Source organism: Chaetodon trifascialis, chromosome 16 (assembly GCF_039877785.1).
Source record: "Chaetodon trifascialis isolate fChaTrf1 chromosome 16, fChaTrf1.hap1, whole genome shotgun sequence".
Classification (NCBI taxonomy): Eukaryota; Metazoa; Chordata; class Actinopteri; order Chaetodontiformes; family Chaetodontidae; genus Chaetodon; species Chaetodon trifascialis.
In genome coordinates, this window is record NC_092071.1 from 1,752,774 (window position 1) to 1,777,744 (window position 24,971).

A 24,971-nucleotide genomic window follows, 5' to 3' on the forward strand; every position below is an offset into this window, starting at 1 on the left:
CCATTATTGGCTTTCCCATTCGATTAAGGCTGTCAGCTTAGGCCTCCAGTAGATCTGCAGCTCCACCACTGATAAGAGTCCAAATCACCTCTGACACAACAAACCGGCCTCCTTCACTCACGCTAATCCCTCGCATGCCTGCTGAGCCATGAAATGAGACCAAGGCGGCTAAGAACATAATAAATGATCTATTAACTCTAAAAGACGCCAGGCTGATTTTTGGGGAGATTAGTGTAAAATAGTAGAAAGACTGCTGTAACCAGAGGAAACATGGTGTCTGCCTGTTAAAACATGAGGTCTGTTCAGCTTCAAAGACCCTCTGGAACTAACAAATATTCTGCAAGTGTAATGTCACACATTTCATCCCTCAGACACTTTTTGGGGAAGCTATTTCTGAAGCTACTGTTGAGGAAATGTGAGAGCGGATCAGCGTCGAGCCTGATTCAGGACCTGCAGACTCCCTGAATGACAGTTCAGCTGGACGCTGAGGTCCCTCAGAGAGCGCAGGGCGTAAAAAGCTACCATGTAAGTGTGGATGACAGGGAGGAGGGTTTCTCAGTACGCAGCCCCGGTGTGGTGTCGAACACCTGGGGGACACTGCGCACCGCCCGACATCAAAGGGCCTTACACACACGCACACACACAGTGGAAACACACAGCTCTACAGTGGAGATGAGAGCTCCTTGTCCTGCTGATGCCTCTGCGCTTTCAGACGCAGCATCTGGCACAAATCTCCCCACAGCCTGTTCCCTGGGCGACGGTCAGCGGCAGCGAAGGGTCCAGGCTTTAGTCTTTCACAGAGAGATAAGGAAGTGCTGCAAATCTCCTCAAAGGCACCTCTTTATGCGCCCATGATCCCCCCTTTCATGCAGCAGAGCACATCACAGCTCCAGCCCGGCCTCGCTGTGGAGGTGGACTCGCTCAGGTTGAAACTGCTGGAAATGTTGAGATGATACTGACTTTTCATTCACACAGAGCAAACTTCATCACTCCATGCACCTCCACCTGCTTTGTCATTCCCAATCCAACGTGCACAAAGGTAGGTGATGCGACTGAAGTGTTCATGCAGATCAGGTGCTGCTTTCTGCGTGCACAGATCGCCTCTCTCTGCCAATATAAGTGCAAACTTTCCACAGTTTTAGTCTCAGAGTGCAAATACAGACGGACCTCGATCCAGATGAGTCCTCAGTAAGTCTGAGGTCAAGTTCACTGACGCCTGTTTCTGCTGCAGAAACAACTGACCAATCAGAGCTTTCGTTGCAGCGAAGGGTCGATCCAGCTAACAGAAATAACTACTCTTCAGTCAAAAATGTGTGATTTGGGGTTAAATTAATAAAACTGACTGAGAAAAACAAGAGCTGCTGGTGAAGGATTTTTCATGGCGTCTCTAAAAAACATCACGTTTTGGACACCTTTAAAGATTCTCCTGCTTTTTGTTCTCTGTGCTTAAATGAACTTTGCATTAATTATGTCAACAAACTGGAATCTGTGTTTCTGGGATGAGGCTCATTGTGGGACCGTCCTGCCATCTTAAGGCTCAACAATCCGCCTGCAGACCCGAACACGTCGTCAGTCTGGGAATGTTCCTCCACTTGTTTTATGGCTTTCACTGCATCTTCCATCCTCTCACAACGCTGGCTTTTAAAGAATTGCTAATCATTCCCGCTGGTTAGCAACTTCTTCAGCAGCTGCATTAATTTTTAATCATCGCACCCGATGGGTGAGACTTCATTAAAGGAGCAACATGAATGTTTTATTTATGCTTGTATCTGATGTTCAGCAGTGAGCGTGGCTTGTTCCTCTGCATCCACTCCCCATCAATAGACCCCCTCCAGAGCTGCTGGGCTCTGGCATGCAGGTTGCTCTGCAGCCACAGGATGGCTAATTAAAGGTCAACAGGCTAAACACTGTGTCTACATCAAGGGGGGGGGCTCCTTTAGCTATCAGCAGAGCAGAAACAAATTTGGAGAGTTAGCCTGCGGTAACGAGTTTTCCTAAAAACTCATTTAGCAGTCGACCCCAGAGCTAAAAACATGAAAGTTAAATTTATTATCTAGTCCACAAACAGACCCGATGCAACTGCAAGCACCTTAACCATTATCCAGTGCCTGAATGCAATAACACAGCTAACAAAGCTAATGTTGGAACTGGGAACAATCCAGAACCCCCCCCGCCGCCCCCCCCCGACCACAGCGCTGCAGAAACACTGAGAATAATTCTGTTTGGTTTCCATTTCAAACATAAATATCAATTCAAGGATGCATGATTGGATTTCCTCGCCCTTAATGGATTGGACCAAATACAAACCACAGTTATGGACGTCCTGGCCAATCAGGAGACGCAGACATGAGAACAACCAAACACGCAGTATGAAGCTCTGGAGGCATGCCCACTGATCAATCACGCAACATGTGGAGTGATCCGAGACTGACAAAACGACATTTGGAGATTGAATCTGAAGCGACGGCGTTCCTTTGGTCTCATATTAAAACGTGTGAAAGACGAGGCATTCAGGTGAGAGGGGCCAGGTATGAGCTGTTATTCTAACACTCTAAATAGGAGACCTTTTTCCAATCAAACCTGTGACGACAGCGCGCCGACCTGCTGCTGCACTCCAACAAAGGCCTTCTTATCCAGCGCCCGTGGCCTTCATCGCGCTGCTGCATATCCTTCAAAGCTGCAAACTGGCTGCCAACTAAATCAGCCTTCCCTCAGCCGTCCGGCAGAAAGGGCCGCTCCGAGCTCTGCCAGCTCTCCGAGAAAAAAACTCACCGCTATAACAGCATCAGACGCATTCAGCTCGACTTTTTGGCACGTTTGCTTTTATTGGCCAGTCGACAGCTTATAGAGACCACCAGACCAGCATGGTGCTCTGCGCTCGCAGGGTTTGGTCACTGCAGAAGAATCTAACGTACAGAGCTCGAGGAGAGCTGCTGCAGCCGTTTGATCCACTGCATTCAACACAGCGACCTGACCGAGGGCAGCTAATCATGACCCAAAGGATGCTGGGAAGCATGAACTTTGCTAATAAAGGCTCATGGTTTACATTCGCTCCACGGCCGCTCGCTGAGGGTGGAGGTTTAAAGCCCTGAAAGCGACAGAGTGTGAACTGCAAGACGCCTCAATGCAGGACAGTCGTTTCATCTTTGCTCTCACGTTTGGTCCTCAGTCCTCTCACAGTCACAGTTCTGATGTCCGTCCTCAGCCTCTGTTGCTTACATATTGCTGTGGTTGTGTCATTTCGTCCTTCTGGGATCTGAAAGTTCAGCCGGTCGGTCCAGTCCTCACTCCGCTGGACGAACGTGCTTCACACTGACCGACTCGAATCTTTACATTATTACAGCTCTCATCATCTCTGAAGAAGCTGCCGTACACAGCAAGAAAAGCCTAGAGAATGAAGGGACGGACAATGAACTCCTCTGCTCTTCACCTCCGACAGCATCATCATCATCATTTCTGCAAACTGAACGTGATCATCTGCTGCAGCCTCACTGTGTGCTTGATGAGTAGGCCGGTTTTTACATAAAAATCTTAAACAATCAGCTTTAATGATGATTGTGAGCTACGCCTTGATCACACACACACGCGCACACACACACACACTGTGCATGTGTGTGTTCACGTTTGTTTGAACTTCTTTACGTTGTTTTGTGTGTTTGGGTCTGTCTGTATTAGCATTCGAGCTGCACGTCCCACAACAAAGGCCTGTTTGTGCGCTCCCTCTCCTTTTATCCCATCCGGCAGACATGAGGCGAGCTGTCGGGCGGGCACGCCACACCTAATTCACCGGGATCAAAATGGCGACCCCCGCCCCACCCCGCCACAACCTCCCCTCAACCCCTGCTGAGAACCTTAATGCTCTCAAAGAGAATATCAGAGTGATCACAGGTGCACTGCTGTGTTAATGAGGAGAGGCTACTCCCTGTGCCCAGGCCGGTCCTGCAACCCCCCGACACACACACACACACACGCACACACACAGACACACACACACACACACACACACACACACAGACACACACACACACACACACACACGCACACACACAGACACACACACACACTAAATGATTCAACAACAGTGTTGCTTGGACGATACTGAATATTAATCTGAATTCCAGCCTCACATTCAAACCTATATACTATTAGAAACACACCTGCCAGGTGTGAAAATGAGCTCCAATCAGCTCACAAACTGTCGTCTCCACATCCACGTTTCTACGACAATCATCCCGCTGCGCCGGCTTTCAGAGGAGAAGGCTGTGACAGAAACCTGGACCAGGTCCAGCCGGACGAGACAAGTATTCAGGTGGAAGGATGACGTTCATCCCTCCAGAATCAAGTCAAGGACATTTACGCTGCCGACTGCGACGCTGCAGCAGACACTCTGCATCACCTAGCTTTGATCCATAAAGCTGAGTAAACCGGCTAACTCTCCAAAGGTGCTTTCTAACATCCCGTGCAGGGAGGCCAAGAAAGAAAGCAGGAATCTAACTGAGATCCATCCAGACGAAAACGAACAGTTTGTGATGTGCGTTATGGTGCCATTGATGCCAAAGACTTGTTGAAAAAGATCTTTTACTCCGCTGTCTCGTTTCTTTTTCATTTCTGAAGCACTGTTTGGGCACGTGCACGCAGCTGCTCTGAGAAGAGATGAAAAGCTGTGATAGGCCGGTGTATATGTGTGTGCATGTGCATGTGCATGTGCATGTGCGGGTCAGCGAATGCGTTCCTGCGCTGGAATCTTATCAGCTGAAATCAGTGAAACGCAGCTCAGCCTCTCTCCAGCTGCTGGACTGCAGCAGGGCGGCACATCCACATGAAACCAAAAAAAACAGAGATTTGAAGAGGAGATTATCGTTTGTGATGTCAGTGTTTTGTCTGCCTCATCAGTAAATCATTCGTTTGGTGGGCTCTGTAGATGTTTATGGCTGGGTGGAGGTGAATGACTTCAGGGGAGTGCAGCCCACACGGCTGCAGCGGGTGGAGGAGGGCGAGGATGAGGAGCAAACACAGCGCATGAGGGCTTTAAGTCTGGAAAGTCGTCATGGCAGCAATCGCTTCACAAAACCGGCGCTCGCATTAGATTTGCCAGCGCGGCGCAGCGCCAGGTCAGTTTGCACTCAGATGCAGCAAAAGTTGAGGCAGGTTGAAACTTCTGCTGTGAGGAGCCTTCATCTTTTGCTCTATGCTGCTGCGCGAAGTTAAAGAGGAAGCTGGAAACCCCACAGACAGACAGGCCCGTCCTCATCTCGCAGGGACAGCATGTACATGCTGTGTGCATGTAAACACAGCCAAAGGTTCAAAACACGCTCACCTCCACAGCAGCCGTGTTGACACGTCTCACACATCTAAAACTTGTGTATTTCCACAACAAACTTGGCCTGTATTTCACTTCCAAACACAGAGCTCGCCTGCAGGACGCAGTAAACACTTTCTCCTCTGACGGCAGTCACATGCCTGCAGCCGGTCAGACCCAATGTCAGACACAATGATATATCTGTGCTCAGGACTCATAACCAGCGGCATTGTTTGATACGAGAGCTCCAACGCCTCCTTTATCTTGATCTCTAGACTGGGAGGCTCCGGTTCTCAGGGGACGGCAGACAATATCCTCCACTTGTTTGATTCGCTCGGCCGCGGCGTGCCAAGACCTTGAGCCGGGGCTGCGGTTATGACTGGATTCCCAGCCATCGGGTGGCACTGAGTCCTGCTGGGCCGGGCGGATGGAAGAGGTGGGGTTCACGTTGACACAGGCAGCTGTAAACAATAGTAATGCTGCCCCCATTCCCATGGTGTGGAGGCGGGGGGCAGCTGGGGAGGGGGGCGCCCCAGCAACACCTGTGGGCAGCCCATTTGTCAAGTGATTTGTGGGAAGGAGTGTGTGTGGAGGGGGGGAGGGATGGGGGGGTAACTTAGAGGAGTATTATCTAAGGACCACACACAATGAAATGCCTGTTGATTTCCCACACACACACACACACACACACACACACACACACACACACACACACACACACACACACACACACACACACACACACACACACACACACCTGTGCATCTATAAAAAAGCTTGCACTTCCTCTAACCCTCTCCAAACTCATGCTATGTTCAAGTACTGTTGGAAAATTTGACACTCCTGTATTTTCATTGCTTTCATTCATGCTGAAAAGCTGCAGAACAGAAACTGAATCTTCCAACCAGAGACCACAGACAGACCTGTCAATCAAATCAATGAACCCACCTACAGTATATGTATCCGTACATTCATATAGAAATATAAAATAATGTAAACATTCAACTGTCTGTGCTCAACGTTTGACTCGGCTTCAATCAGAGTAAATCGTCCTCGTAGTTCAACACGAGTTTAATGGAAGAGTCTCTTCATCACGACATTAGAGCTGCACTGATCAATACTTTGATATTAACAGCTGACCAGCTGACGATGAATCATTCATACTGATGAACCCACACAGATTTATCACCCCACTCTTCTTCTTCAGCTTCTTAGCTTCTTCCGGCTCATTATTTCAGTTTCTCATCAGCCTCATTTCCTGCAGATTCACCGTCTGCGCCCGGCCAGCGACACACGGCTGATCCCAGCGCAGTGTTTAGCAGCTAAAGAGCCAGACGTTTCCCTCTGGAGAGGGTGGAGGCCAAACACGGAGCTAACAGAATGGACTGACATCCATTAGGTCGCTAAACACGAATGCTAACGTCTCTCCGGGTCCGACTGCGTTTGATGATGTCATGAAGTGGCGTGGGATCATGGGAGCTGTTGTGTTTGTTTTCTGTACTGACAGAAATGAATAATCGTGCTGCATCACGAGTTAGCACAAACAATAGCAAACATTTGTAAACCAGTTGCTTCCTTCCTCTCTGACGGATCATCTGTTACAGCAGCTAGACGGGCTAAAAAGGATTTGTTGGCATTGACAGGTGACTAAAACAAACGCACCATTATCTTGAGTAAAATCAGATTATTGCTTCTGATAACGTGAGTCAGTCGTTTTTAGACATTTTAACGTGGAAATGCTGCATGTTATGCCTTTAATGTTGCTCTAATTTCCATAGTTTTAATCAGACTTTTCATGTTTTATTAACTGTACTCACTGAGAACGACAGCTTCCAGACAATCAGGACAATCAGTGTGTAAACAAAGCAACGATTAGCCAAATGAAACCATTTTATTTGCTGCTGCAGACCTGCAGGGTGAACGGTACGTGTGGAGGTCGGCCTGTGAGCTCAGGATCGTTGTTCAGCTTCGTCCTCTCTCCTTCATAACTTTGTCTCCGTCTGATCGCTGAGGGGATGATACAACACTACAAAAATGTGATACGCAATGCGACCATGATGGAGACGGAAAGTGCTGTTCAGAGGGGCTTACCACGACGCCCCTGAGCGCTCTCAACAATACCACGCTTGTATTCTCACCAAACATCTTCCAAACAGAACAAGTTGAATATTAGTCGAAACAGCAGGAAGAGGCTCCACACAAACAAGTTAGATAAGGCAGATTTATGCTGAAACATGTATAAATTAACTTCCACAGACGGGCACACGGGGAAAATCCTCCGCTCGGAACGCTCCTCTTTGATTAGGCGGTTGATCTTTTAACAGCGTCCAATATCAGGGCTGAGGGAGCGGGGGAGGATTTGATATTTAAGCATCTCTTTATCCTCCCCCTTTTGAAATGTCAAGTTCAAAGATCCAGACCAGCGGCCTTGATCTGTGAGCTAAGACGACCTGAAGAATTAGGCAGCGAGTCCTAACCGCCATCGCACGGCAGAGTCGACCGAGTCGCTGCACACGCAGTTATCAGCTCTGATCGCATTAACGTCTGCAAACAGGCTTTTGATGTTCGCTGCTCGTGCATCTGACGCTTAATCGAGTCAAAGCTGTGTTTTCTCTGGTGTGAGATGCTCACTGTGCGTTTGAGTCGTTCTCTAACGGAATGAAACTCGTCGAGTGTCTGATGTGACGCTCAGATCCCGCAGAGCGCTGCGACGCTTCACTCTGACCAGCTTTTAAAGGTTTCCGTGTCTGTAATGAAGACAGGGATGGATGTGCGGCTCTCCAGCTCTGAGCTGAGCGCCAGTGTCAGCGAATGAAGCGCTGCCAGTTCGTTTAGAGCCAAACGAGCCTGATGTCCCGCTGAGCAGCAGCCAGACTGAAAACAACACTAATAAGCCAAAGATAGAGCAGAGGCCACGTTCTGTCTTTCACCTCAGAGCGACGCCACGCTGCTTCAACGTTTGGGAAACACCACCTCCACCCTCCTCCTGCACACTGCGCAGGAGCAGCATGAAAACACTGGTCACACTGTAGTAAACTTCAGTGTACTACAAATACAAGTGGAGTACAGAAAAGTCACTACAAGTACACTTTTACTGTTAACTGCTTAATTCAAAGTATACTACTTCAGTGTATTAAACATTAATATACTAATTCTGCAGTACTTAAAGTGGTATTTCAAAGCACTTTTTAAAAGTGTACTAGTAGTAGTAATAAGGTGTACTTATGAAAAGTATCCTTATTTTCTAGTCCTTCATTTGAATTACATATTGGTGAAATAATACAAGTGTACTGCATGTACTTCAGTACACTTAAAGTTTGGAAAAAGTTCTTTAGCATCTATTTACACTTTAAGTATACTCTAGTATTTCCCAAATGCAACTTGGGCACACTTAAGTATACTTTAAGGTGCCAAAAATATCACAAAGTGTACTTGGTGTAGTACAAAAGTATAATATCACACTGAAATATAAGCAGATTAAACTGTTTAATATATTCGTCAGTGTATCTCCTCCTGTGGGAAACCATGAGGGGATGCTGGAGTATAAACAGATGATGATAATAATATACGACATATGTATGTATACTACACACGTTAATGTATGTGCATACAACTACATTCTACTGTGTTATAAACCATGTAGAATATATTATGATACTAGTTACATGTCACTGTTTATGTGGGCTGTTTGCATACTGTACAGTCAGATATGTTGATTATTTTTATTGGATTATACTTCAGGTCTTCTCAGCTCAACATGCCGCTGCAGCTTCGCCCTCAGCAGCCTTTTTTCTCTGAAACGCTGAAGAATCGACAGCTCGGTTAGACACGTAGGGGAGCGGTCAGCTAGCATTTACATGCTAGGGTGATCAAATGCTTGTAAAAAGCGCTCGTGGCAGATCGAGTCCAGAGAACGACGGAGCTGCCTGAGCAGGAAACCACGAGGGGATGAAGAGGAGGAAGCCGAAGTGTGAAAACGCTGCATCAGAGCTGAATTAATTTGAATTCAGTGAAGTTTAAAAAGTTGTAAAGTAGGTTAAAGTTAATTCAGGCTCCGAAGCGGCGGCTCATTTTCGGTCACCTCCGCGAACGCGTCAGCACCTTTGACAGCACGGCCGGCTCTTATTGAAGGGACACTCGGCTGATTTTCCACCTGAGGATCAGTTTCCTCACTGTGGACAGAACTCCTCGGCCTGTGAAGCACTTTTCTGATGTTTCCTGTAGCTCTGCAGGAGCCGAGAAAACCCGGACAAAGTCAGCGAGGTTATCTCAGCTCGGGCTCGGAGACTTTCTAAAGACCAGCCCAGCGCGGGCATTATGGGAAGTGTAGGATCCAGGGTTTTTGGAGCTTGACCGTCTTCTGCTGCTTCAATTTTGGCCGTGCTTTTTAAATCTGTCTCTCCCAACTTTGGGGAAGTTCAAAAGCAGATCACTGCAGCACCAATTTAAGACCAAATATGAAAGAGACACGGAGCCAGTGAAGGGAAAATCTGGTGATATTCGATATTTCTCTTATTGTCAGTTCATCTAAAAGGCCAAACACGGATTTGATCCTGCTAACGAGCTCCCTCTGCGTACCATAAGCCTGATGTCTCTCATGAAAACACATCAGTGAGCCTCAGGAAGACTTTTCATGAGGTTTCCAGGGAATAACGTAACTACAGAGCAGCCTCAACCTTTGAGAACACAGGGCCTGAGAAATGTGAGTTTCAGATAATCTGCAGGATTAAGGCAACATATTGTAATCTGAAACCTGATTTTGTTCTTTTAGCCGGCGGCTAATCTCTCTCCACCCGTGCTGCTCGCTCTTCTGCAGCTGCGGGTCAGAACTAGAGATGGAAACTCGAAATCTGTCCGGATTCACAAACACCGTTCATCACCCGGCCTCGTGCAGCCGGCTCACAGGCGGGGGTGTGGAGGTGAGGCTGCAGATGCATGTCGTTGTCATGATATCTTTGCCGCTGGGTAAGCAGCGCCGCGTGGTTGTGGACCAGTCGTTAAGATGGCTGATCTGAATGACGATCCCAGCAGGAGGCGAGATATAAAGCATCAGTCTGACTGAATCATCTGCAGCCATCTTTGAACGCTACACGTCTGAAGCGTGTCTTCCTGCTCCAGCATCGCCTCCACCGTGTTGTGTACCCTTTAACGCGAACAAATGTTTTTCCAGGCCTGTCGATATCAGTGTTCCTGCTCTCTGCTGGGCAGCAGATGCCAAGCTAGCTGGAGGTGGAGGAAGCCCACGGCGCCATGACTCCTCCGGCCCCGCGGGGGGCTTTGCAGAGATCTCTGCACCACCTTCACTCCTCGTTGGCCACGCCTTGGATTTTTGGACGTGGTTTCCAGAAAACTCTCTGAATTTACTTCACTTTCTCGAGCAAACGAACGCAGCTCGCCGACATGCTGAAAACAACACGGATCTTAAGTAAAACAATCAACCCGCAGGCGACTGTGCAGCTCTTCAGGAGACATCACTTATTAAATGGGACTCCAGAGGAGGTCTGTTATATCGATATGACTGCATATTAGATAAACGTGACATATGGAGCAACTTAAACGAGGGGCTTATCCCTCCTCCACCGGGGTCTTAAAGCTGAACAACACACTTAACGCAGCGTTTAGAGGCAGCTTGGATGTAAACTGGAGAGAAATGACTGCGAATTCATAATGTATGCTATTAAAATATGAGTTAAAATAGTAAAAACCCTAAAAACTGACAGCCTATTTGAACCACCTGCACCATCACATATGAGGTATCCTTTAAATATTTTATCAAACTGTGTTCATGCATTGTTTGTGTGTGTGCTATGCTAACAGTGGGATCAACAGCAAACTCTATTCAGTCCGTCTTCAGTCACTTATCCAGGTCAGGGTCACTTTCACAGCAGGGCGGGCAGAACAGCTCAGACGTCTGTCTCCTCATCCAGGTCCTCCAGTCTCCACGGGGGGCTACCCCGCCAGATGCCCGACCCACCTCCAATGATTCCTCTCAGTGTGAGGAGGCTGCAGTCTGGCACCGGGGTCTGCTTCTGTCAGCCGCTCAGGACGTCAGAGGAACTACAGCGAGACCGGCTAAGATGAGATTCATGTTTTCATTTCCACCTCCAGGGATGCTGAGAGCTTTCGCTGCTGTTCTGCTGCCACAGCTGAGAAATGCATTTAGGCAGAGCAAAGAAATCACTTCCCAGAGCAGAAACGCAGTCAGAGAGTCAAGAGTCCCCAAAGCAAAGCCCACTTTGACTGCTGTGTCATCCTTTTCCAAAAGTGTGTGTCTGCTGTGTCGTTCACGCAGCGATTCAGAGCTCATGCGAGTCAAATGTGACACCTGACAGGAAGGTGACACGAGAGGAAGCTGTCCAAACCGAAAGTGTTCATCCTTCAACGTCCGCCACAAACTTCAAGACACCTCGCCGGGACCAGAGCGAGAGGAACCTCAAAATCATGAGAATCATCCCATATTTTGTACAGCTGCTGCTGTTTGGACAAACGGACTGAAAGCATGAAGTGATGAGTCACCGCAGAGATTTCAACAAAGCGAAACCCAAATGTGTCGGGCTTTATTTTGGTCATGTACCATTCTGCCTGTAATAACATGCACCAGTTTTAATTTGTTTGGAGCGTCGTGCCGGCTGCCACAGAGCCAGATAATCCACCACAGTAAGCGTGATGTCTTCATTTGGTTTCCATTCAAGCTTTTAATTATGTTGAGTGTTTTCCAATGATGAAACTCCCACAAACAGAGTTTTGTTTGAGTTTTGTCTCATTTCAAACTGTCAGCAGAGCCTTTCAGGTACGTCTGACACTGTTTTCTGCTTTCTGATGGCTTTGACACTCAGCTCTGGAAGGTGTTTGCCAACAGCTTCCCACAGCCTTTATCTTTCTCCTCCGGAAGCAGATGGTAATTCAGAGAGTCTTCAGTCCAGTGAAGGGGACAGCGTTAGTCTGGAGCCTTGACACGTCTTTATTCTAAAATTGCAGTTGCAGAAGAATCCCCGCGGGGCAGATTCCAGACCCTAAACTCGAGCTGCGGAGGTGGATCACATTACAGCTTTCATCAGACACGTCTTCAAAAGGCACGGCAGCGTCTGGCAGCCACTAAATCGCCCCAAAAGTCAACTGCGCACCAAGGCTCCTTAATAAATCCTGTGTGCTGCTTGGACATCAGCCCTCAGTGTCTGATTCTTATCTGTGAACAAAGCCTGTTATCGCGCCTCATGTCAAGTGGCATTTCACAACAAAAGCCCCCCCACAAGTCCCCCCGCAAGCTCTGTTTTAACAAACAACTTCTCCAGAAAGCTCATGTTACTGCGTCTGCACGCTGAGGAATCCGTGTGAAGACATCCAGAGAAGGTTTGATCTTTTCCACTTCAAATTCAGCTCGTCTCACTTCAAACTGCCCTAAAAAAGTCACTGTTTTCAGCTGAAGTGTGAATGTTTTCTGCTTTTCTTTCTGAATATCTTTCAGTCACGTTGAGCTAAGAAATAAAACTGTGAAGGCCGTTTTTCACTAAATTATGACTTTTTGTTGACCAAACGATACGTCACTGAATCCAGAGAATAATCTACAGTTGAGGGAAAAGAAAGTTGTTTTGGTCTGATTGTGTCACAGAGAAACAGACCGAGCGGAAATATTCCAGAGAAATTCCTCCGTTCGATCAACAGTTGCTGCTGGTTTCCCTCCACCGGCTCATTTTCTGCCTCTCTTGGTTCTCCTGAGGGACGCTTAAACAAAGAGATGAGCCCTCGGGGGAACGTGGCAAACAAACGCCCCGCAACCGCCGACTGAACAACAGGAAAGGACACAAATAATTAGGCCTGCGCGATGAATCAGCTGAGGCGGAGAGTCCCACACAAAGCATGAAATGTGAGTTCAATCTGGGCCTGCGCTGATCGCTGAGCCTCAGGGGTTGGGATAACATTTACAGCTCTGACACAAGACTCCGTAATCCTGCATAATATCATCCACAGACATCCTCCGCTGCCTCATACCAGCTTCACTTTAAAAAGCACATAATGCCGCGGCTGTTTTCTGTCTTAATGAAGGCGATGGGCACCGAGAGCTGGTGGCTTAGTTTCTAGTGCTAATCAGAAAAAACAGTGCCAGATGTATGCCAGATCCGTGGCATGGCACAGCCCATTAGCGCACGAGGCAAACGCCATGAAAGACGCTCTGGTTGGCCCCGAGGTCGTCATGAATATTCATATGCACATGTACACCCGAACACGGAGATGTCTCCTCACCATCAAAGTCAGCCTGGATTTCTAAGTGACTTCGTTTTAATGTGACACCAGATGTGAACGCGGCATCGCGAGTTTTAAAGCTCGATTTGGATCGACGGAGAGAAGAAATTATAACGTGATGAGGAGGTAAAAGTCCTCCATAAAATCCATAAAATGACGATGTCGGCTGGTCCATAGACTGACACAACTCTACAGCTATTGGACGGATTAGCAAGAAATCTGCTTCAGACATTCATGGTTTCCAGGTTTTTCTCTAGCACCACCATGAGGCTGACATTTGTGGTTCTGAGTGAAATATCTCGACTATAACTGACCTTCACGTCCGCCAAAGAAAGAAAACTCCCGTCAGCCTCAGCTGTACTTTGTGCTGAGCCCTAATTAGCAAATGTTAGCATGCTAACATGCTAAACTACAATGGCTAACTTGGTAACAATCATATCTGGCAAACATCAGCACGTTAGCATTGACATGTGAGCATGTTAGCATGCTGCTGTTAGCATTTAGCTCAAAGTGCATATGTACAGCTTCACAGAGCTGCTAGCACGTTACAGACTCTTGCTTTAGTCATGTCAGTTAGGACGCTGTATATAAATATGATGCTAAAAACAGCTGACTGCCTTCTGAATTAGCTGACAGATTAAAAAAGTGGCCTCTCTGCACATTTCTTTGTCTCCGGACTCTGGTCTCAAGTGTCTTTGGCTGACACCAATATGGACCCTGAAGCATAAATGACTTATTTTTGGTGGCAGTCGTAATAAATCACTTTGTAAAATAACATAACATGGCCTCTGACTCTCAAATGTCGGGAAAACTACACACTCTACCTGTTGTATTTCCTATTCTCTTACTTTCGTCATCTGAACTCACAATATCACTTCGCAACTTAATCCTGGGGATGAGCTGAATATGTTTCACATCCTGCAGGTGACTCTGAGTCCGACATGAACCATAAGAGAAGTCAGAGGACATTCCTGAGGACAATGACGCCGTCTTCCGGGGAAGCCTCGAGCAGATGCTGAAGACAACTTCATTGTCCCAAAAAGAAACATTTCTCATATCCATTTCAGGAGAGGACACATAAAGTTACAGGTGAGACATGTAGCCAATGACATAGTGCTGTGGTCACCTTACAAACACACCTGAACGCCTCAGGATTTAAAGGGGAGTCTGCGCTTCCCACCCACCTGCAGTAATAACAGATCATCATGGCCTTTTACTGTGGACAGACTTGGCTCATATGACAGGAAAATGACATTTTTAATGTTGTTTGGTTCATAAATAAGTAATAAAATGCATGAAAACTATTTTAATTTCTTTATAATCCAGCTCTCTTTGATATACATGTCAGCTGTTTCAGGTTCAGTCGCTCCAGTGTTTTATTTTCATCTTCACATCACATCTCTTTCAGGACATTGATTATCAGCAGTGAAGTATCTGCACAGAATAAACGAGGCTTCGTCTTTTGTGCAGAGACAACAGGTGGATCCGTGAGCTTCCGAGGTGCTGGCAGGTGGATTTTGTTGTTATCTTTGGACTGTTTCCTCTAGTTTTCTATCTTTTTAACTGAGGTAAACTCACCAGCTGCTGGCAGCAGATTCATATTTAACGTTCAGGCTGAAAACTGTGCCATCGATCCTCTCATGTAACGCTCAGAGACAGAGAAGAAGCTTATTTCCCAAATTAAAGAACTATTCCTTTAATGGGTGAATTACAGGAGACGATCATCAGAAACGCGCCTCTGAAGTCCAGGATCTTAATATTTTCAGCATCTTTTCAAATCCTTATCGCTCACTAAATGTGTGTCACATCAGCTTTTAGCAGAAAAACACCTTCAGAGCCAAACTGGAACGGTTCTGAAGTGAAACTGGTTTTGTTTGGCATCAGGATCTCTTGTCTCTGCTGGTTTGGACACTTTGGAAGACGATACTGTTAGTCTTTCCATGTGGGTGGTGAGTGCGCACTGCCAGCTTTGTGTGCAAAGCTTGATTAACTACCAGACATTAACTTCAACTCCGCATCAAGATTCTTATTAGTGCCGTCAAAGAACAACGATGTGAGCTCATCTCTCATGTTTATTAAGCTAATCCCGCCCTTTACTTGCCTGCAGCCCTCTCCTGCTGTTTCTGTCAGAACTGTTGACAACAACACGACTAAAGTAAATATTCCCAGGCTCCAGTCAAACGCAAAGAAAGGAGGGGGCATGAGAGAGGTGTGAGAGGAGACGCAGGAAGGGGGACGCAGCTCGGAAAAGGCGGGAAGGAGCCGGAGACCATTGTGGTGTTCGATTTCTCCGTAACGTGAGCCCCCGCTTGTCGCCCCCCAGCAGAATGCGGCTCGTCGGACGGACGGGGCGTCAGGTGTGGGCAGCTGCTGGTTAAGCTCTGTTTGCAGAGCGGAGAGGCAGAGGAGCGGGAAAAGGAGGAAGGAAGGCTTCTCAATGAAGGCGATGCTGGAGGGTTTTTGTCTCCCTCTGGCACTGATGGGACCGCTGCCAACGCTTGGACTGAGGCCCAAGAGAGTGCCATGTGTCCCACAGATGGGCCTTCTAAATATGAAGGGACGTCATGTACAGATGGCCAGTTTCGCCCGTGCAGAGTTCAGAGACAAACGGGCAAATCTGCCAGAGCCTGAAATATGACCAACGAATGTTTTATCTTAAAATGAAGAAAACAGGACTGAGCTGTTCAACGTGCTTCTCTGTGTCTGCGTGTAGCTGCCGTTTATTTAGCGCAAACGATGAGGGACAGTATGGAAAGAGGGACAAGACGTCCATTAGTGCGACAAAGGAAACAAACTAAATCTGAATTCTCTCAGTTTGTGATCATTTCACCAGCAGGTCGCTTCTCTCTTTACAGTTTTGCTTTGTTTTTGCTTTAATTTGAAACTTTACATACGTCTAATTCATGATAACAGTATTAAATAATGTGATTAAAAAATGTCATATTTTACCTGCTAATTATGTTATGAGACAGCAGCAGCACACACGTGACAGCACGGCAGAAGCTGAGGAGGAGCAGAGGAGCTCCGGCACTCATCGCCGCCATGACGTCACCTGATCAGACTCAGACTGATTGATCGCACGGTTCGCTCGCTTCGTGCTCATTAATCAGCTGCTTTTAGTGCAGATACCACTGGTTTAAACTGCTGCGTGAGTCTTTTACGGTGCTTCCTGTTCTGTGTTCCACGCGGTGGTAAAACTCCAGCGCTGGAAAGTAACTAAGTACAGTTACTGCAGTATATTTGAAGTTTATACTTAAAGTACATTTTGCTGATAATCCTCACAAACGTCAGTAACTGTTGAATGTTGGACTTTAACCGGATTGAAGCATTTTACAGATCTGAACACTTCTTCAGTCTGTTGAACACACTGCTGCATGCAAACAGTGAGCGGTCCTCTGAGCAGGACAACACTGATCAGGGACAGTTTGGCCTGCAGGACAGACCGAGCGTCCACATTACAAGCTGTGTACAGACAGATAATACGCTCTAACACCTGAAGTCAATAATCATGCAGGTGACGTTGACGGCCGACTATCTAACCCAGCAAAATCACACCTCGACATTCATCTCGCTGCTCTTACGTTGCCGTCTACAAATAATCAATTCAGTTCAGCCGTGCAGCCAAATCCAATAGATCCAGAGAGGCTTTTAAGAAACAGGCCTTTCAGCAGCCTCCCACCACAGCGTGCAACCCTGCAGCACTTCTGTAAAAATACACCCAGAAACCCCTCAGTGCGGTTCAGGAGACGCTTCATGTTTCTGACACGCCGTGTGATAAAAGTTCAGCGCTCTGGCACGACTCCATGACGAGTTGTTCACCCCCCGAGTGCACACGGATCTTCCTCCCTCTCCCTCCTCTTCTTGATTGAGTTTGCTTAAAACAAACTAAAGCAGCTCCTGCCGTCTGGAGGGCGGATTGTTCACTCGATAGATTTTTCACCGCACTGAATGATGGGCTTTGAATAACACACGAGTCAGGGATGTTTTTGAGATCTTCAGCACAGGAAAGGTAGTCAATACAGGAGAAGCTCCCTCCCAGACGGCCAGGGATCACGGAGGCAGCTGCTGGATATAAAATCCTGCTCAGACATCCTCCACCCTCCACCGGCTCTTGAAGCCCCTTCAGTTTAGGCTTAAGGGTGGATGTCGGCTCTGCAGCTACGCCTCTGATTTTCTCAAACATGCCACGGATCTTCAAAGCATGCACGGGCTTTAAACCGAAGTCTGAAACAACAAACACCAAAAAACTGCACTTTCACAACAAAGCAAAGTCAAACAAAAGCTTTTCGCCAGCTTCAGTCGACTGGCAGCAGACACATTTTACAGATTTATGGAAATGTTCATCCCTTTCTTAGAAATCAATGTCTGTTTTCACTCCTGTCACCGTTCATAACAAACGTAATCAGGCCTGCTGTGCCGGTGAAGCCTTCGGTCCACCCTGCCTCTGTCTGAGAGCAACATGATCCATCTGATTCTCCCTTTTATCAACAAACTGAAACCTTTATACTGAACAGATCTGCAAAATGCTCGAGCATGAGGAACGTTCTTACAGTCCCGTTAGGCAATAATAGCAGTTGGATTAGAGGAAGATGGCGGTCTTGGTTAAGTGTTGAGGAGCTCACGACTGACGTGACCTGAAACATTGTCCTCTGAAACATTGACGTGCAGCAGAAACTCAAGACAAAAGCTCTCAAACTTAAATTTCTCAGCCTGACGGCAGACAATGACATCGGCTGTTTAAACATAATCACCTGTGTGCAGGTGCTGCATGACGACAAGTTTGTTTTACAAAGACAAAACCAGAGCTTTTGCTCCACTTGCTCCGGCGCCCACACTGAAAGTGATGAAGAGCTGTCTCAATAGGATGCAAGGTATCTGATTGTTCCTCATGCTGACATACATGTTAGCTGAATTATCCGACATACGCCCATCGAGCAGGGCACCATTATAATACCACAGGGATCAAACGGCGCACTCTCTTTAATGAAAACAATGAGCCAATACATCAGATTATACGGCTGTCATGGCTGACTATCACTCAGGCAGAGGCACTAATCCCACATGAACAACTGCTGCCAACAGCTGCACACTTCCTGCCGCACTGAGACGAGCCCGGCAGCAGCGTGAAGGCATGAAGAGAAGGTCAGCAAGAGCAGCCATTACTTAGAGGAGGAGACGGCCTCCCTGGGACGCCTCGTGACTCACTACTACAACTCTCTCTGATCCAGCTAATGATGAATGACTCACACAAACAAGAGCTTTTCCTTAATATAACACAAACATAAGCATCATCGGATCAAAAGAACGAGGAAACCAAACATTCAAAGCTTGACGGTTTTAATAACTTGGCTGCAAACTATTATGGTGGTTCAGTACCCAGCAGTGTTACAGCTCCACAAACGTACTCTCTCATTGAAATGAATGGAGTTTCTCCTTAATGCAGTCTGACCTTGTGGTCAAGAACAATCTGAATATCTCAATTATAAAAGTGGAAGTCTGAGTAATTTAATTAAACGTATATTTCTTTATTTCATTTTAGAATATCAATAAATCTATATAGAAATCATAATGAATAATACGCTGAAGCATCAGTGTAAAACAAACATATGAGGTTTAACATAATGTTTATTCTCTTAGTTGATTAATCTGGCCGTAAATTCAAGTGATCAAACAGTCAAATGTCAAAAAATAATGTAAAATGTCTTTAAAGTTAAAGAGACCGAGCTCACATCATCCAATCACTTGTTTTATTTTGATTAAATGTGCAAAGATACTAAACTGATAATCAGAAAACCAAGAAATATTCACATTTGAGAGGCTGAAACAAAGATGATTTGGTCTTATTGCTTCATAAACGGCCTGAATGATGAATCCATGTTTGATTAACTGAATTATTTTCTTCCAATCTACTAAAAAAACTACATGACATCATTTCACTTCATATCATTCTGCAGTGATTCTTAATCTCTCCCTAAAACAGGCTGTTAAATATCAAAGTTAAAGTACTTCATTTGTGTATTAATCCTGTCAACAGGTAGAAGAAATGCACAGCACAGCACAGCACAGGTGAGGTCGGGACAGGAAGCAACCAGGTAACGTTCGCAGCTCGTACCCAAGAGGAAGCAACAAAAATGGTGGAGACGCAAATAAAAACACACCGAGCGGGCAAAGCTCCTTCCAAAGCGAGAGTGAGTCTGGGGCTGACTGTCACTGCCGGCCTGTTTCCTGTTGGACAGGTCGGGGGGGCAGTTAGCTTAGCGTGCTACGGTACAGCCTTCGCCTAACAGTCCGTTTCTCTGGACCACGTCTGGAGCTCGTTCCACGGCGAAGCACTTGACACACTTCACTCCAGCGAGAAGGAGGTCGGGTCGTTTCTCAGAAGCTTCACTGAACAAAGCGGAAAGCCACGACGTCCCCCGGCTCGAAAGAGCTGCGGTCGTCCATTAATGAAAGCTGCTGAAACGTCTTCACACACGAGACGCAGCGCTGCACAAACGAGTGCAGTAATTTTTATGAGTGATGCCGAAGCCGTTAATGGTTTCACTCCAAACACCATTAAAATGTCGACCTGCCTCTACATCAGCACAATCAGGGTCTACATCAGTCACTGCAGAGTATCCTGGTCTGGACACTGTTTCCACCGGAGGGTCAAAGATTAAACACTATGAATCGTAAAGAAAGTGATGCAAGAGTCAGAGATTCGGCTGCGTAGATACACAAAAACAGACTGAACTCAAAGTTTGCTCTGTGTGTTGAAGTGAGCGGCTGAACGGCAAAACTGAGGACAGCAGCATTAGCATTAGGAGCTAACGCTACCTCCACCCTGTCGCCAAATCCTCCCATAAAATCCTGAAGTGTTAGTACATTTCTCAGTACTTTAAATCTTTGATAACAGGACATGGATCTATGCTTTTATTTTGAAAAAAGGCTCAGTCATTTCCTAAAACAACTGGGCACTGTCGTTTTTTAGTAAATGTTACTCAAACAGCGTATTTGTCTGGGACTATTTTCAGCAGCAGATTAATACACGTTAGTGCTCCCTCGTGTATTTACACCAGCAGGACGGTCGCTGTGAAAATAACTCAATAAACAACAGAAGAAGAAGATATTTCATCATAATTAGCAGAATCAGTGAAACATAACTGACTCCATGTGTCACCGCTCACGTTAGCTCCTGTTGGTGTGACAGTAAACGTCATTTTCTGGGGGATTTTTGAGAACTTGAAGTAAGAAAATTAAATTTTCTTACTTTACTGGTAAAAAAATCAAATCCGCCTGTTTTGGTTTTTTTTTCGTCTGTATCGGCCTTGTAACAGATTGTGAATGATGTTGGGCGACACTGATGCACGTTCCTAATTTTCATTACTGTCATTCTGTCATTTTGATCTAACGTCCAAGTAATAAAACCTCCTGTCTTGTAATCTGATTAAATTTAAGGATAAATCCTTGTTTGGTTAAAAGTATTCAATAACGGCATGAAGGGCAGAGGCACATCTGTAAAAGCTCTGCACCAGCCTCTGATTTACTGCTGGACCTTCCAGTAACACAACATGAGCATCGCACTGATGAACGCTGCGCTGTGAAATCAATAGAGGCTTCATTTGGTTTCTTCTCGTGCTCAGGATGAGTTCATTTCCATGACAGGAGAAATGCTTTCAGCCACAAATTGCATTTGAGTAAGTGCCCTTCAGGGATCATCAGGAAGGAGGTCAGTTTTGACAGAACCTGGTTTAGAAGCTCTTTAGAGGGACGGGGTCTCCATCAGGAACCCACCACCTAATCCAAAAACAGACAGATTGACTCCGTCTCCAGAGGAGGTGGAGGGGAGATGAGGATTAAACAGACGTAACCCAATTAAGACAAGGCTGATGGGGTAGAAAACAGGGATTTAAGAGAAAAAGAGGTTTAAGGTCAACACAGAGTGAGTGTTGTCCCGTTGTGTCGTGGAGAAGAAGGAAGGTTCACATTGAACTGCACAGTGAAGCTCGTCTGAGTTGATCCATCAGTGAACATGAAGTCTGCAGGTTCACGTGAGAACCGCCCTTCGTCTGCGATCCCCAATCGACCAGAAGATTTCAAAAATCCATCTCTGTACACACTCAGAGCTCAACTTCAGCCCAATCTGCTCAGACAAAGAAAACAAGCCGCTGATGAGTTGACTGACAAACGAGCGGCGGCGGTGCTGAGCGATGGATCTCATTGGTGCGTCGCTCTGCAGCAGAGAGCGTCCACAGCTGCACGGCTCATCTGCCTGCAGCTGAAATGTTAATGCTGGCCATGCCCACGTACGGCCGGGCTGATTCACTCCTTCAAACCGCTGCTAGGAAGCACATTTAGGCTTAGGATCAAACTGCAGATCATTTCCTCGAGGAATTACATGAACATGAACTGTTTGTTCCCTAAAATGTGATAAAGTTGTGATAAATGCTCATTACACGTTCCCAAAGTCCAAGGCGACGTCCTCAAATGGCTTTTTAATCCATCCAATGGTCAGAAAACCAAAGATATTCACTTTACCGCAAAGTTAAACAGAGAAAAGAAGCAACTCGCCACATTTGCAAAGCTGGAGCCAGTTCATGCAACCTGCTGGTTTTCCTTAACGATGAATGCTGTTATTAATATCAAACTGCTCAATAAACTGCTTGTTTCAGCCGGCAGCAGCCGGCAGTGGTTCATGGATCGCCTCACTCTTTAACCTGATGTTCCAGCTCCTTCACTGAGTCTAACCAGATTTACACTTAATTCATTGGTTCAACAACAGGAAAGAGAAGATTTCCTGCACGCTGGATATCTTTGGATCTGAGCTCAACCTTTGAGGTCATGACCTTGAACTCTGCAAAGTATGAAGGGCGTTTTTCACATCGATGGACGCGGTGATATTCAGATGAACTGAGAATAACTGTCAGTTTCACAAGTGAGAGACCCTGAACACTCCTTCAGGAAAACACCCAGTCTGAGGGTGAACACTGGTTGTTATAATGATAAACACACACACACACACACACACACACACACACACACACACACACTGCTGCGTTAAACCAGACTCCTTCATCACATTGCAGCTTTCACACGCTTTTGTGAGCGTGCTCGTCCTCACGCGCTCCCAGCAGCCTTTTTAAACCTTTAATAACTTGTGCAGACAGTTTGGGAGCGAGCTCACAGTCACATGTCCTCCGTGTCTGCCCGCGCGCGCACTGCTTAATTGGTCTGTTCACTGCACCAATTAGCCTGCGCAGTAATTAATTACACCTTTAAACATTTTACTGCCACTGAAAACTAGTGAAAACACGAGGCCAAAAAAGTGTCACCAGTTCAACAATTCATGCAAATCAGCTCGAAATTCATCAGCGAAGCGAACATAATTAAAAGTGGGACCGAGCAAAAACTGTTTTCCAGCAGGAAACTCGTCCTGTTCGCGTCACAGCAGCATCCACAGAAAGCTCACGCTCATTCAAAGTGCTCGGATCTCCTCCTTCACTGAACTTTAGCTGCTCAAAACGCACAAAAAGACGAAATTCATGTGAACTCACCGCCGCAGCTCAGCAGGCAAACATGAAGAAAGAGCGGCGCAAAAGCTCCGAGCAGGAAAGCCATGACTGTCCGATCAGGAGCCGAACACGCTGAACTGAAGCCGCCCGGAGGAGACGGAGGAGGAGGAGGAGGAGGAGGAGGAGGGGAGGGGAGGGGAGGGGAGGGGGCTCAATTAAGTCTCAGGCTGGCGGGGTCCTCCTCCTCCTCCTCCTCCTCCTCCTCTCATTGTGTGCGGTAGAAGCAGCTTATCAGTGTTTTCTTCAGCCACAAACTCAGATTTCTTCTCGGTGGAAATGTTCCATCCATACACAAAGTCCTCAAGGTCACGACAATAAAGCCACCTTATCAGGCCTGCACACCTTTTGGCCTCAGTCACGTGACCTGTTGGCTGAATGAAGCTGAACTTTATGTGCATGTCCACAGTGTCAGACGGTGATCAGCGCGCTCACACTGAGCCTGAGGTTTAATGCAGAGCCGCTGAAACGTGACTATTTATATTCTGATGTGGTGCACTGCTGCGTTTAGCGTCACTTCACCTAAAGCCTGACAAACCTGGAGACATCAAGCTCTGTCCAAACATAATGAAATCCACCTCAAGCATCTTTAAACCTGTATTCATGTTCTCACATTAAACATTTTCACTATGATCCCTCCAACTGCTACAAATCCCACTGCTGCCCCCGTTTGATCACAGCATCACTGCAGCCTTCAGTCATCTGAGACACCAATCAGCAGCCAGTTAGAAGTAAGCTGATCACCTCACCTGGAGTCTCAGGTGAGGTGATCAGCTTCATAATCATAATGTCTTTAATGCATCTTAAAACTGAACCCAGTCTAGAGCTCAAAGGGAATTTTCTGCCTTTTAACTTTTAGTGCAAAGTGAAAATCTGTTGATTTTCAAACACATTGAAGCTGCTTTTTGACTCACTTTCTGACTCTTACTGACTTGTGGCCACGTTTGCAGCCTGCATGGTTCGTCAGGCACCTGCTCTGGGAGCCGCTGCAGCTCTGCAGCATCAGTTGATCTCTAATCTCTTCTGACTCCCCCCCCCGGCTTAAAACCAAAGGAGACTGTTCCTTTGAAGCTGTGCTTTCTACACTTTGGTGCTTTGGACTCCACATCTTTGGACACTGCAGACATGTTTAAACAGCAGCTCCAGAATCACTCGCAGACAACATGAAATAGATGAAAGTTTACTTTTTAATGATCAAACATGTTTCAGCTGAGTTCTTCCATAAACCACAAACCACTTTGGTCGTCTTAGAAAGTCAGAAATCAGCAAGAAACCAGCAAACATCACAGCAACCACAGCTTTTGATCATCCAGCAGTAATAAAGACCTTAACAACAGTGTTTCTGATTCTTCCAGCGGTTTCTTTCTTCAGGAAATGGTCTGATTGATATTCTTCACATTAAAACAGGAAGTGAAACAAACAGCCATCATGCACAAAATGCAGCGTTCAGAGAGGGTGAAGCAAAGGGTCGATGCTCCGGACTTCCTCCAGCTTCTGGTGTTTTCATCACTGACTGAGGAGTCACCTCAGATCAGGAGAAACGCCTCCTGGAGGAGGTGCTCACCCAGCTGTCCAGCCCTCGTCCCGCATGAGCCCACAGCTGTGGACACGGCGCCGGTAGCCGACTGTCAGTTTACTGTGAAGGGCACTTTCTGACACTTTGATTAACATGGAGGGAAAAATGCTTCTTCAGTCATTGAGCATCGACAGACTGCACATCCAAAAACTACAAGAGCTGTTAAAACAGTCACTGCATAAATGTAACGCGTCATTTAATGCAGCACTGAGCTGATGCTGTTTCCCATTTCAACATCCGCTCATCTCACTACATCTTGTGCAATTTGTACTGTTGTGTATGTTTCTACTGTGGAATAATACAAACA

General features: G+C 46.6%; 1 protein-coding gene across 2 annotated transcripts in view; it reads right to left on the minus strand.

The window, feature by feature from the left end:
- Positions 1-23,190, minus strand: part of mcama (melanoma cell adhesion molecule a) — a 40,617-nt gene extending 17,427 nt beyond the window's left edge. The window contains exon 1 of one of the 2 annotated variants that reach the window (XM_070983372.1): positions 23,074-23,190. In XM_070983372.1, coding sequence (XP_070839473.1) covers positions 23,074-23,137 — 64 coding nt within the window. In that variant the 5' untranslated portion in view covers positions 23,138-23,190. The remainder of the gene's footprint in view (positions 1-23,073) is intronic. The other variant, XM_070983374.1, reaches the window with a different exon arrangement.
- Positions 23,191-24,971: the final 1,781 nt, after the last annotated feature.